At 42.1% G+C, this 14,954-nt stretch overlaps 1 protein-coding gene across 1 annotated transcript in view; it reads left to right on the forward strand.

Moving 5' to 3' along the window:
• The window catches only part of LOC126234881 (glutamate receptor 1-like), an 81,622-nt gene that overhangs the window by 32,266 nt on the left and 34,402 nt on the right, over positions 1–14,954 (forward strand). Inside the window, exons 4-5 of the mRNA XM_049943621.1 lie at positions 141–357; positions 757–968. Coding sequence (XP_049799578.1) covers positions 141–357; positions 757–968 — 429 coding nt within the window. The remainder of the gene's footprint in view (positions 1–140; positions 358–756; positions 969–14,954) is intronic.

A 14,954-nucleotide genomic window follows, 5' to 3' on the forward strand; every position in this document is an offset into this window, starting at 1 on the left:
TACTTTTGAAAAACTAAACAGATCATTTACTTTTTTCCACCTGTGTCGTTTTTATTTCACTACCCCTCGTACATATCTTAGTGTTTCTCCGGTTATCGTTTGAATGTAACCTATACCTCTCACCGTTGACAAATTTTCAGGTAAAGACGATGGGCCAGCAGGCGGAAGGTACTCGACGGTGGAGGACTGCTTTTTCCGTTCTTTGGGCCTGCTGGTGCTGCAGACGCCAGATGTGGAGCGGCGCCACACACGTGTCGTAGGCCCCACCCGCCACGTGCTGTCCTGGCTTCTGCTCGCCTACCTGCTCGTCACCGTAAGCTACAGCAGCGGACTCTCCTCCATGCTCACCATACCCAGGTACAGAAAAGGTTCATTATCAGCTGATTAGGTTCACGAGAAGAACGGGGGTATTGAAACCGGTAGTGGTTGAACCCAATTTCGAGCATTCTAAAGGCAAGTTTATTATTCTTGTCACACAGGGTGAAACAGCTGAGACAGACAATCCCAAAAACATGCAGAGTGAGAGCGGCTTTTGTTTGGTTTTATCAATTATTGCACAATCCTCCGAAGAGGGTTTGAGCCACATAATATATGTATAACTAGATCAAATACCAACAGAATCAGAACACCGCAGCCAACATTACTGCCTTCACGCGAAGTGTTGACACATAGTGTTAATGTTCTAATATAGTTGATTCCTTAAATTTCCGAAAGTTACTGTTTACTACAGCAATTTTAATTTTTATATTTATCTAGATACGAGCCTCCCATAGACACCGTGGTCGACTTGCATGGCAGCGGGCTGAAGTGGGCAGGAATGGACATTGCGTACCTCAAGTCGCTCAGAGGTCGCACAGATCAGATCGCCCTGGACCTGATCGACCGCTTCCGGGTGCTCACACCAGACATCCTGCGTTCTCGGATCACCACTCGAGACTTGGCGTTTGCCGTAGAGCGGCTTCCAGGAGGTATGATCTGCAAATGATATTTTGCAGGTATAGTCTTCACAAAAATTGAAAAAATAGGGATATATTACATATTTTGTGAATAGTGATCATAAACTACCCCTGATTTGTTGCGATCTCCTCCCTTATCGCTTGAGCACATATCTTGTGGTTAACAGAAGTTGAAGGACATAAGGACGTTTTAATCAGTGGTTTGGCACTAAAAGGCAACATGGATGACTGGCTAATGGGATAAGCGTATCATGTAGAACACAATGGGAATTATATCAAAACATTAGGGGTAGCAGAAATCGAGCTGTAGTAGTACATAACAAAGAGCACTGTAAAGTTCTTCTAATGTCATCAGAAAGACTAAAAGCATGTAGAATGAGAACAGAGAGTGTGTGTGTGGGTTGAGGTTTTCGGGCGCTAAGAATGAGAACAGAACGGATAATTCTGAGGGTGAAGGAAATGTGTGGCCAACAGCTCAAGGTCGAGGATCTAAAATCAATACGTAGTAATCATTTTTTCTTTACTGTTAAGTCAAACATATTTACAGTATTTAAAAATCGTTTTTAATGTAGCAGGTGAATTGGATAAGAACGTAGTTTCTAAAGGGAATCATATAACTGTTTTATAAATCGCTTTCCAAGACTTCTATATAAAATACGCCTCCGTGATACAAACAAGGCGCGGCGGTGCGGTTCCTATCATCCTGCACCTACCTTTGAACTCTTTGCAGGAGATCGCCATTAGGAAAGCCGAGCAGAAACCTACCGCACTGCAACTCGCACCAGGCTGCATACAACGTAACTATTCTAAGAATCGGGAAAAGGTCTTCATTTTGGATGAAAAGTGGTAACACTGGCAAAACTTCTGTATATTCTGAAGTAGAGAATTACAAGTTAACTGCCAAGCCCGTGCTGATACTAACACAGTCATGTACAAACCCTTTCATTCACGATAGGAAGTTTACGGTAACGTATTCCGCGAAATCTGAACAGCTACTAAACAAGGATTGTTCTTAAATGAAAATGCTCGCCCCACTATTAAATTTATCGGTGTCAGTGCTCTCAGGTTTTTAGTCACCGATCTGCTCAATATGCCACGCAGAATTACCTTCTTTCCTCATGCACAAATTTACTTAAAAACTCCCCACTTTCTAAAAAACACACCAGAATAAGTATGCCTTCATTTTAAAACACTTTTGGAACATGTAGCATAACTAAAACCGGCAAATTATTACTTCCTTCGGAGGTCGTACTACACAAGACCGTTCCATTGAAAGACTGGGTTCTGACTACTTATACTGCTGTACACATTCTCTATCTCCAAGAGAAAAGACGCGCGGAGAATGCTCTGTTCTGATTGGTCGATTTTCTTTAAGGCCAATAGAAAAACAGTATTTTCCAACGTTATTCAGCGCTTTTCATGACTAAACAATCAAAAAATAACAAACTTTCGAACTGTACTTTATTCCGAAATAAATAGTTAACATTATGATATTTTGTTTATACTTTACCTTATGAACTATTCATTTGCACTCGAATTAGCTTTCCTTTTACCATAAACTTATATAACATATTATGATACAAAATTCCCGGTCGTCTTTATTCGCACTGTCGTAAAACTTTCTCGCACTTCAGCGTTCATTAGTAGAACAATGATCTACGTATTTACTTTTAGTCCACATACACGCATCATTCACACTACTAAGCACGTACAAACATAAATACACAAAAACCTTCAAGAAATAAACTGAACAATTCACAAAAACCTTCTCTTCACCTGTTCCTTGAATGTCTCAGTCCGCAACTGTACTCTGGTGGCTTAAAATTAGAACTACGTACTCGACCGAACTCACTTCAGACATTCTGTTACTGAACACGCATGAGTCTTTCTCTCGATAGAAAGGCTCTAGACAGGAGTGATATAAGGCCCCACGCCTCAAAGGAAGCGGTTGAATAAATAATTAAATCGCTGGAAACTAAGGACTCTCATGGATATGATGGTGTGTCTCAAAAGATGTTTCAAATGGCTCTGAGCATTATGGGACTTAACATCTGTGGTCATCAGTCCCCTAGAACATAGAACTACTTAGAACTACTTAAACCTAACTAACCTAAGGACACCACACACATCCATTCCCAAGGAAGGATTCGAACCTGCAACCGTAGCGATCACGCGGTTCCAGACTGAAGCGCCTAGAACCGCACCGCCACACCGGCCGGCGATGGTGTGTCTAACATGATACTGAAGCACTGTGCTGCTTATGTTAGCCCTGTAATTATCCGCATTAGTAATTTTTCCTTTTGGAACGGTTAGTTTCCTGAACGATTAAGGTACTCAGCGTTAAAATGACTTTATAATAAATGAAAAGGAGGTAATGTGGACAATTTGAGACCTATTCCTACGTCAACAGGGTTTACAAAAGTTATTAAAAAGACCATGTTTATACGGGTAATTGATCATAACAGTTCAAATAATTTCCTGCCAAATTCAGATTTTGGTTTCGGAAGAGTCTTAAAAACTCAAAATGCTATATTCGCTTTCTCTGTGAGACAAAGGATGAGTAAAGCAAAAGTTGTGAACACTAGGAATCTCCTTTGATTTAGCAATGCATTTGTTGTGGATCACGAAAATTGCTGCGGTCTTCAGTCCAAAGACTCGTTTTAAGCAGCTCTCCATGCTATTCTATCCTGTGCAAGCTTCTTCACCTCCGAGCAACTACTGCAAACTACAGACTTTTGAATCTGCTTAGTGTATTCATGTCTTGGTCTCCCTCTACGATTTTTACACTTCACGCCTCCCTCCAATACTAAACTGGTGATCACTTGATGTCTCAGAACGTGTCCTATCAAGCAATCCCTTCTTCTAGTCAAGTTGTGCCAGAAATACCTATTCTCCACAGTTCTATTCAGTACCTCTTATTAGTTACGTGATCTACCCATCTAATCTTCTGCATTCTTCTGTGACACCATATTTCGAAAGCTTCCGTTCTCTTCTTGTCCAAATTATTTATCGTTTATGTTTCACTTCCATACATGGCTACGCTCCATACAAATACTTTCAGAAACGACTTCCTGACACTTAAATTTAACACTTAAATCTACACTAGATATTACCAAATTTATCTTCTTCAGGAATGCTTTCCTTGCCATTGCCAGTCTACGTTTTATATCCTATCTACCGTCATCAGTTATTTTGCTGTTCAAATAGAAACACTCATCTACCACTTTAAGCGTCTCAATCCCTAATGTAATTCCCTCAGCAACACCTGATTTAATTCGACTGCATTCCATTATCCTTGTTTTGCTTTTGTTGATGTTCATCTTATATCCTCCTCTCACAGTCCATTCCATTCAACTGTTCTTCTAAGTCCTTTGCCTCGGATAGAATTACAATGTCTTCGGTAAACCTCAAGGTTTTTATCTCTTCTCCCTGGATTTTAATTCCTATTCAAAATTTTTCTTTTGTTTCCTTTACTGTTTTCTCAAAACACAGATTGAATAATATCGGGGATAGGCTACATACAACTCTGTCTTACTCACTTCCCAATCACTGCTTCCCTTCCGTGCTCTTCGACTCTGATAAGAGCCACCTGGTTTCTGTACCAATTATAAATAATCCTTCGCTCCCTGTATTTTACCCCTGCCACATTCAGAATTTAAAAGAGGGTACTCCAGTCAACATTGTCAAACGCTTTCTCTAAGTCTGCAAATGCTAGAAATGTAGGTTTTCCTTTCCTTAACCTCTCTTCCAAGATAAATCGTAGGGTCAGCATTGTGTTGCGTGTTCCTACATTTCTATGAAATCCAAACTGATCTTCACCGAGGTCGGATTCTACCAATTTTCCCATTCGTCTGTATAGAATTCGTGTTAGTATTTAGCAACCGCGACTTATTAAACTAATAGTTCAGTAATTCTCACACCTGCCAACACCTGCTTTCTTTGGAATTGCATTTATTACATTCTTCTTGAATTCTTAATGTATTTCACCTGTCTCATACACCTTTTTCACCAGATGGAAGAGTTTTGTCATAGTCTTCTCTCCCATTGCTATTAATAGTTCTAACGGAATACTGTCTACTCCAAAGCCCTTGTTTCGACTTAGGTCTTTCTGTACTCTGTCAAATTCTTGACGCTGTATCACATCTCCCATCTCAATCTATTTCCTCTTCCATTTCCATAACATTGGCCTCACGTACATCGCCCTTGTATAGATCCTCTATATACTTCTTCCAACTTTCTGCTCCCTTCTTTGCTTAGGACTCGTTTTCCCTCTGAGCTCTTGATCCTCATACAGGTGGTTTTCCGTTCTCCAAAGGTCTCTTTAATTTTACTTCAGGAGGCATCTATCTAATGCCAGTGATATATGCTTCTATATCTTAACATTTGCCCTCAAACCCTCCTGCTTAGCCATTTTGCCTTCCTGTCGATCTCATTTTTGGGACGTTTGTACACCTTTTTGCATGCTTCATTTACTGCATTTTTATATTTACCCCTTCTATCAGTTAATTTATACATCTGTTGTGTTACCCAAGGATTTCTACTAGCCCTCGTCTTTTCTCCTACTTTATCCTCTGCTGCCTTCGCTATTCCATCTCTCAGAGCTAACCATTGTTCTTCTATTGTATACCTCTGTGCTGTTCTCGTCAATCGTTCGCTAACGCTCCGTATGAAATACTCTACAACCTCTGGTTCTTTCTTTTTATACAGGTCCCATCTGCTTAAATTCCTACTTTTTTACAGTCTCTTCAGTTTTAATCTACTGTTCATAACCAATAAATTGTGGTCAGAGTTCACATCTACTCCTGGAAATGTCTTCAAATTTAATACCTGTTTCCTAATTATCTGTCTGACCATTATATAACTAATCTCGAACTCTCCGGTGTCTCCAGATCTCTTCCCCTAGTACAGCCTTCTTTCATGATTCTAAAACCAAGTTTTATCTATGATTAAGTTACAATCTGTTCAAAATTCTACTAGGTGGCTTCCTCGTTCATTCCTTACCTAATTCCAGTCCCCCATGATTAGTAAATCTTCATATCCCTTAACTATCTGAATAATTTACTTTACCTCATCATACTTTTCTTCAGTCTCTTCAACATCTGCGGAGGTAGTTGGCATATATACTTGTACTCCTCCGGTAGATGTGGCCTTCGAGTCTATCTTGGCTACAATAACGCTTGCACTATGCTGTTCGTACAGCTTATCCGCGTCCCTACTTTTTTTATTCAATATTAAATCTGCTCCTGCATTACCCCTATTTGATTGTGTATTTATAACCCTATATTTACGAGACCAAAAGTCCTCCTCCTCCTGCCGCCGAACTTCACTAATTCCCACTATATCTAACTTTAACCTATCCATTTCCGTTTTTAAATTTTCTAACCTACCTACCAAATTAAGGGATCTGACATTCCACGCTCCGATCCGTAGAACGCCAGTTTTGTTTCTCCCAATAACGATGTCGTCCTGAGTAGTCCCCGCCCAGAGATCCGAATGGATGACTATTTTATCTCCAGAATATTTCACCCGAGAGGACACCATCATCATTTAACCATACACTAAATCTGCATGTCTTCGGGAAGAATTACAGCTGTAGTTTCCTCTTGCTTTCATCCGTTCGCAGTACCAGCACAGCAATATTGTTTTGGTTGGTGTTACAATGCCAGTTTACTCAATCATCTAGACTGTTGTTCCTGCAACTACTGAAGTTGCTGCTGCCCTTCTTCAGAAACCACATGTTTGTCTAATACCTTCTAATATGACAGTTCATTCTGGAATATTTCGGTTTGCTGGTGGCACTTACATGGTAGTGAAGGATACTGAGTGCATCGCAACAATGTATCAAATACTGCAGTTCCGGAGATAAGCTCATGGCATGTAGGAAAGAAATTGATGCTAAATCACGGTAAGACTCAGTTTTTACAGTTTCTAACACATAATTCAACTGAAACTGACATTTTGATTACTCAGAATGGGTATACGGTTAGTGAGTTTACACAATACCAGTTTTAAGGTGTTCAAACAGATAGTCACGGAAGGCTAATGTTCAGGTCCTTGTTCAAAATCTGAATGCTGCTATATTTACCCACATCGGGTTTGACTGTTCGACGGGTGCAAGTCTTTCGATCTGACGCCACTTCGGCGACTTGTGCCTCGATGGGGATGACACGATGATGATTAGGACAACACAACACCCAGTCCCTGAGCGGAGAAAATCTCCGACCCAGCCGGGAATCGAACCTTGGCCCTTCTTTTTTTTCGGTATTGTTCGTTGCGTCTGGTCTGGACGTTGAAGTTGATCGTTGATTCCTTTACTCAGTTTTTTCATTACAGAGGGCGAGCAGCCCTCTGACCGAACACGGTGAGATACCGTGCCGGCGGCCCTTAGGATTGACATTCTGTCGCGCTGACCACTCAGCTACTGGGGGCGGATGGCTTCCCATTTATAAAGGGTATTTTTGACTCAGACAGGGGCAGTTCGAGCAATATGTGGGGTATATATATATATATATATATATATATATATATATATATATATATATATATATATATATATATCCGTCCTCAGGTCACAAGTGCCCCATCGGGACCATCCGCCGCCGTGTGCGGATAGGAGGGGCGTGTGGTCAGCACATCGCTCTCCCGGTCGTTATGATGGTTTTCTTTGACCGGAGCCGCTACTATTCGCTCGAGTAGCTCCTCAGGTGGCATCACGGGGCTGAGTGCACCCCGAAAAATGGCAATAGCTCATGGCGGCCCGGATGGTCACCCATCCAAGTGTTGGCCCCCCCTACAGCGCTTAACTTCGGTGATCTGACGGGAACCGGTGTATCCACTGCGGCGACGCCGTTGCCTATATGTGGGGTAATTTGAAAAATTCTATTCAGGAGCCTGGGCATTTTCTTTAACGTCGTCTATTGTTTAAAATATGAGCTTATTCCCACGAATACTTTCACTTAATTAATACTAGGCAGAAATCTATTCTGCCTTTATATCGTACCTCCTTGACCCTTTTTCTGCATCCATTTGCAGTAAGCTAACACAGGAATTAAAAACTAGTAGCAGTGATCCTCGCTCATTTAAGCCTAATAATTCCCGTATGAATCACTCGTTTTAATCTGCCAGGGCGTTTCTGGGAAAATTAAGGTGATTCCTGTGTGACACGGTTGATTGTGGTAACATATGCGTGCAGCTTGTCATCTTCATAGCATCCGTCTCCATTTTATTTTGTTTATATTAAGTTTATGTACTGACTTCTCCACTGGTTATGGAGATTTGCTGCTAAATTTTGTCCTACGGAACTAGACACGTAAGGTACAAAAAACACAAAGAAATGTTCAATGAATGTTGTGTAGATGGATAACACTTATTTGTCCGTAGAAGTAATGTTAATTAACTGGTAAATATTTATATCTTTCACTGTGATGATGGCGTGTTCCACAACTGTATATAATCGGTGTTAATAACAGCAGTTTTTCTTCTTAGAATATTTATTTGGAAAGCACTCTCGATTTCGGCCTCATACACGACCATTATTATGTGACGTCAAATACACTGTCTACATTAAATGTTCCTCGTGCGGATGAAGCAGTTCTTGAAGTTAACTTGGAAATGACTCTGTTTGGGGTCGAAATCAGAAGTACCTTAAATAAAATATTATTACAAGTGCAGAATGCGTTCTTCAATGAAAATAATCTCACACCTGCAGCTGGAGTAAGTGAATCCACAAATAGCCCAATAATTGCAGTTTACTGCAAAGTTTTGAAGTCCACAGGGTCACAGAAACGTCACTGGCATTTGTATTTGTCATGTTGGTAACCGTTCTGCAGTAATGAAAGATGTGTTTGAACTCTATCTACAATACCGTTGTGTTTACATCGATTTTGAAGCAGCTGTGTTATAAGAGTTCCTTTCAACAGGACAGCTCTTCAAAGTTTTCGGGAGCAAAATCCTTTTTGTTTTAAGCAATTTGTGGCTAACTGAAATATATCCAAAAGCTGGTGAAAGTGTGAATGTGTAAGTGAGTGCAGATACGACCGTTTCTGTTTTAGAGGTGTGAATGGCCTTGGTAAAATGCAGTCACAGATAAAAACGAATAGATTGAATAGATTATGTGGAATCGGAACATCAACGATTCAAAGTGTATGACGTTTCTAATGTCATGACAGAATAATTAGTGATGAAAAATCTGCGTGCACAAGTAGTGAATTTTTAGACAGTCGAAAAAAGTGACATGCGTAGAAATTTATGTAAGAATCGAGTAACATATTTACATCGATTAATTACTGTCCAGGCTATGTCAGTCGTTATTAGTATTCTCTTCATAGCGATTCTTCTTACGTATTATCTAGTACTTAGTGCTAGATCTAGAATATCTGGGGAATACTGAACTAGGAGGCTGAAAAAAATATGTGAGAAGAGTCCTGAAAATAAAAGAAAAAAACCATATTTGGTATCGTTTGGCTTCCACGTATCTCGAAATGAAACACCTTACGTTCCAATGACAAGATTTTCGCAGTTATTGATGGATATTTAGCTTACTTTCCATAATCCCTACCTACTCACTAATAGATTTGGGATGAGCAATGTTGACGTAAGATGTATGTAAAATAAAAAAATTTGCCAATATTAAACTGCAAAAGGTGTCTTTTTTCCGAAGTGGAAAGGATATCTCATTATCCTTACAGTGCCGACCAGAAAATAAACTGAACAAAATTATGTTTTTATACAATCTAGAAATAGGCATTACAAATAATGAAATCAACTAAACTTAAGGAAACGAAACTTTAATTGGATTTTTCGTGTAGCTTGATTCTTCTGAGACTTTGGAGCTGGTTTAAAAGTTTTCAGCACGATAATCACCACAAAGATAATGCAAACCTTATGCTGTGTTCGTCGTGATATTATCATAGATCATTGTTCGATATTCACTAATACTCTAAGAAAAAAATTAAAACGACTCACTATGAAGCAATTAGTTGAATGGCACGAAAATCGTTACATGTACAGACAAACCAGTAATTCAGATATACTGAATGATTTATTCAAGAGAAAGATCTTCACAACTTGACCAGGTCAACAGTGCGTTGGTCCACCTCTGGCCTTTACGCAAGCAGTTATTGGGCTTGGCACTGACTGACAGAGTTGTCGGGCATCCTCCAGAGGGATATCGTGCCAAATTGCGCCCAAAGGGAGCGTTAGAACGTCAAAGTCCCGAGCTGGTTGGAGAGGCCTGACCGTTACGCTCCTAACGTTCTCAATTGGGGAGACATGTGGCTACCTTGCTACCCAAGGTTGGGTTTGGTAAGTACGAAGACAAACAGTAGAAACCCTCGTCGTGTGTGGGTGGACATTAGCTGGCAGAAATGTAAGCCCACGATGGCTTTCCATGGAGGGCAACAAAACAGGGAGTAGAATGTCTTCGGCAAACGCATGCTGTAAGCAACCAAAGCCCTTCTGCTATGAAATGAAAAGATCATGATTCCCGATTGTAGGACCATATGGAGGGCGATAGTCCGCTTGGCATCACGCCGCTGACCAAGTCGTCTCCAGACATGTCTCCAGACACGTCTTCAGACACGTCTTACCTGATCGTCGAGGCTCAGCTCGAGGAGGGACTCGTCCCTGAAGACAACTGTATGCCAATCAACGAGATTTCAGCGCGAATGTGTCCGACACCATTTCAAACGGTGTTGTTGGTGTACACAGGTCAATGGTAGTCGGCGCAGTAGATGCAGCCCCCTTTCTGCCAGCTGCTTATTCATGGTATTTTTGGTCACTGGAGCACCAGTTGCACATCTGATCAATGATGATGAACCCGGGGCTCTGAGTCCCTCTTTGACAATCGCTAGGTCCTCTCTGGGTCTAGTGCTTCCTTCATGACGGTGTGTCCACGCCATTGCCTTCGAGGCACACTTACTGTCCAACTCAGTATACAGAACGAAATTCGCAAATATCTTAGCTCTCGTATCGACATGCCCGCTGTTTACTATCTTTGCCACCTGCACGGTGAAATAGCGCTGCAGCGTCACACATTCATCCATCGTCCGCAAAAGTTTACAATTTCGCGCTATCCGTCGATATCTAATTATTATCAATTTGTGACCACTCATTCGTGGTGCATCGCTTTTTTTTTCAAGTACTGAACAAATCACTGTTTGATTTATCTGTAATTATAAAAAATATATTCATAAGATCTCGCAATTGTCCTAGTAGCGAACTTTTACCAGTTACCATCGAAACTGTTAGCAGATTCCACAATTAAATTATTCGTATGTTTTAATGTCGCTGTCTTCATCGAAGCTCTCGTATGTTATTTTTGAGATTTTCTCTGAATTTTTTTATTGTTACCTTGAAGCACAAAGAAAAATCTCTATCTTGAGAAGTAAGATTCGCTCTAGTCATGAGTCGTCAGACTGGTTTGATGTTGCCGGCCGCGACTTCCTGTCCCAGGCTCCGGACCTCTGACTACCTCTTACACCCAGTATCCTCATTTATTTATTGGTTATATTCCAATCTCTGTCCTCCCCTATAGTTCTTATCTCCTATGACTTAGTCCATGATTTGACCTGTTACGATCTCCTTTCGACAATGTTTCCCATACATAGTTTCCCTCGTCAATTCTGTGAAGAACCCAATATATTTCTTATCAGTCCAATTAAATTCCTCATTACAGAGCAATATAACATTGAATAGCTGATTTTCATACAGGAATGGCTACTTAATCTCGTGGTCTAATGAACATCTACATAAGGTATACCACGTTGCCTATCAAGAGCACTGACAGCCACCATTTGTCTACCACCATTTGTCTACTACAATTACACATGAAGTACAGGTTGCTTTAGAAAGAATATACGCACAACAAAATATTATGCTGTCAAAACTATACTGCGCTGCCCCAATGCTCGGTTAATGGAGAGACGAATACATTGTCTAGTTCATTGTCGTTAGATGTCGGTTATCTCCTGTTCGCTTGGTTACACTCACTTGTTGCAAAATGGCTGCTCCGCAGCTGAAGTCATTTTGCTTTCTCGATTTTGTGAACGGTAATTCCGTGATTACAGTGCAAAGACGTTTAAGGCTGAGCAATATTCGTACACGATATCGACAGTTTGTACCCACAGTATGTGTATCTAAAGGAAAGAGTAATGGCCGCCTTTATCTTTCCGACGAAAATGTCGCACGAATTAAAACCAAAATGAACTCGTCGTGGCGGTCGGAAGTTACAACTGATTTTAACTGCAGTTTATAGAATTCTGAGACATCGGTTGGTTACGAAGCCGTGCAAGCTACAGCTGTTACAGACTCTACGTCATGTCGACAAAAGCAGACGTGTGCCATGTTCTCAAAATCAAATGTGTGTGAAATCTTATGGGACTTAGCTGCTAAGGTCATCAGTCCATAAGCTTACACACTACTTAACCTAAATTATCGTAAGGACAAACACACACACCGACGCCCGAGGGACCAGCCTCACAGTCCATGACTGCAGCGCTCGGTTAATCCCGCGCGGCGTGCCACGTTCTAACGCGCTTCAGATTACTATTGACAATGACAACAGTTTCGCATAACTCATCGTGTTCAGTGATGAAACTAATTTCTACCTTAGCGGTAAAGTAAAGAAACTCAGGGTTCGAATTATGGTGTACAGAACTCACATGCACAGACTGAACATGTACGAGAATCACCCAATGCCAATATGTTTTGCGCAATATCCCACTCATTTGTTTACGGCTCAATCTTCTTTAGTGGAAACACTGTTAACGGTCAGCAGCGTCCAGCTGTGTTACGAAACTAGTTGTTCCGATGTGTTATTTTTCGTATAACTGGCGGAAGACGTATTGATTATCTGTTATCTAAACTTGAGATATTCGTAAACATGTGTCCTAAGTTTCATAATCGTAGATCACACGGTTTAACAAAAAACGATTTCGAAGTATGTACATTCTTTCTGAAACACCCTGTAGAGTGAAGAAACTGGAAGTGACGTGACCAGACGTACCATACCCTGATCAACAATTACTGAAATCATGTACGGACTTCTTTGGAAAAAACGTAGTGAGTGAGTACAGTAGTTTAGCGGCTTACTATGACGAGTATCGAAGCACTCGTAACATGACAGACAGTAATGAGATCGGGGTGGTTTTGTTCTATTTTAAGGCTACATCTTGTGTGCATTCTGCATCGCGGCCACTGGCCAACGTGCCTTAGTGATGTTTGACAGGAAGAGCCAGGTAGGTGTGGTGCAGCACGAGGAGTGGGCAGCCCAGCACACTTGCTTCTGCCAGCATAGGCTCAAAAAGTCGTCGGAAATCCTCTGCAAAAATATTGAGCAATGTTACCTCTATAGTCGCCCATAGTCACCGACGTTTTGCTGATGGAGAATATTGTGTAACTACTGATCTCTCGATTATGTATCACAAATTTTGATGGCATGCATGTGAGGCGATCTCGGTGGCCAAACCAATCGCTCAAACTGTCCAGAATGTTCTTCAAACCAAATATGAACGATTGTGGCTCGGTAACACAGCGCTTTTTCATCAATCAAAACTTCGTAGTTTGGGTACATGAAGTTAATGAATGGCTGCAAATGGCCTCCAAGTAGTGGAACATCCGAAGGACCGAGTCCATTACATCCAAACACGGCCTACAGTACCATAGATGCTCCACCAGCTTGCACAGTGCCTTGTTGATAAACTGAGTCTATGGCTTTGTGCGGTCTGTGCCACACTCGAACCCTACCATCAGCTCTTACAAATAAATCTTGACTCATCTGACCAGGCAACTGGTTTCCAGTCGTCTAGGGTCCAATCGACATGGCCATGAGCCCAGAAGAGCCACAGCAGCCGAAGTCGAGCTGTTAGCAAAGGCACTCTCGTCGGTCGTCTGCTACAACAGCCCTTTTACGCCAAATTTTGCTGCTCTGTCCTAACGGATGCGTTCGTCGCGAGACCCACATTGATTTCTGCGCTCGTTTCGCCCGATATTCCTCCTCTGCCAGCACTGACTAATACCGCTGCGGTTACTGCGTTATCCGTGGTGAGAGGTAATGCCTGAAATGTGGTATTCTGGGCACATTCTTGACCGTGGAATACAGAATTCCCTAACAATTTCCACGACAGAATGTCCCATGCGTCTAGCTCCAACTACCATTCCGCGTTCAAAGTCTATTAATTTCCGTCGTGTGGTCATAACCTCACCAGTAATCTTCCTAAGCGAATCAAGTGCTTAAAAATAATTTGTGGATTTGAAAAAACAAATAAAAGGATCGGCTGACACTCAGGCTGACAACAGCGATGAGCAGTTTGAGGGCCTTGGCTGCCCCTCCCCCTCCTTTTTTTCTTTAGCGGCTTTGATGTAGAAAGCTCGTCGACTTAAAGACCCTGTGGAGTGTTTCTCTGAAGGTACTTGACCACCTCCTTTGTGGGGTAGGAGAGCGTGAGGTCTTGTCTCAGAATGAACACCTGCTTCTTGAACATTCAGTTTACGGGTTCTCTCCCCCATTGGGACGGATAGGGCTGGCGTGGGAGTTTAGGAATGTCGATCTGTGCAAAGGGATAGGGCTAGTCATGGTTGGGGATAGGAACCGTCGCAGAAAGACATGGCGGCAATCTTGTGAAGCGCCGCCCTCATTCCGGTCCCGTCTGGAAGGGGCTCTGTCGCCCCCGCTTCGTGGAGGGAGTGGGGAAGTCCAGTACATCCGCACCCAAGGCCACCCCCTCAGCCTCCTGCACTTCTGCAGGAGCCGATGAGACGACTGTGTCCAAGGCGGCCTTGTCTGAGGCAGGTATCTCCAGCTCCATGGACACCACCTGGGGTGCCTGCGTTTCCGCAGCGGCCAAGGTGGTGATTGTCTGCGATCTTGTGTCCACCCTGACTTGGTGGGGATGTCCCCTGACTCCTCCTTCAGGGCCACCCTCCCCTCGCCATAAAGAACTCGGGTGCGGTAAACGCATCGTTTGTGGTTTTCCGCAATGTTTCGTGGAAGTCACCGTT

The sequence above is a fragment of the Schistocerca nitens genome, chromosome 2, assembly GCF_023898315.1.
Source record: "Schistocerca nitens isolate TAMUIC-IGC-003100 chromosome 2, iqSchNite1.1, whole genome shotgun sequence".
In the NCBI taxonomy this organism is placed as follows: domain Eukaryota; kingdom Metazoa; phylum Arthropoda; class Insecta; order Orthoptera; family Acrididae; genus Schistocerca; species Schistocerca nitens.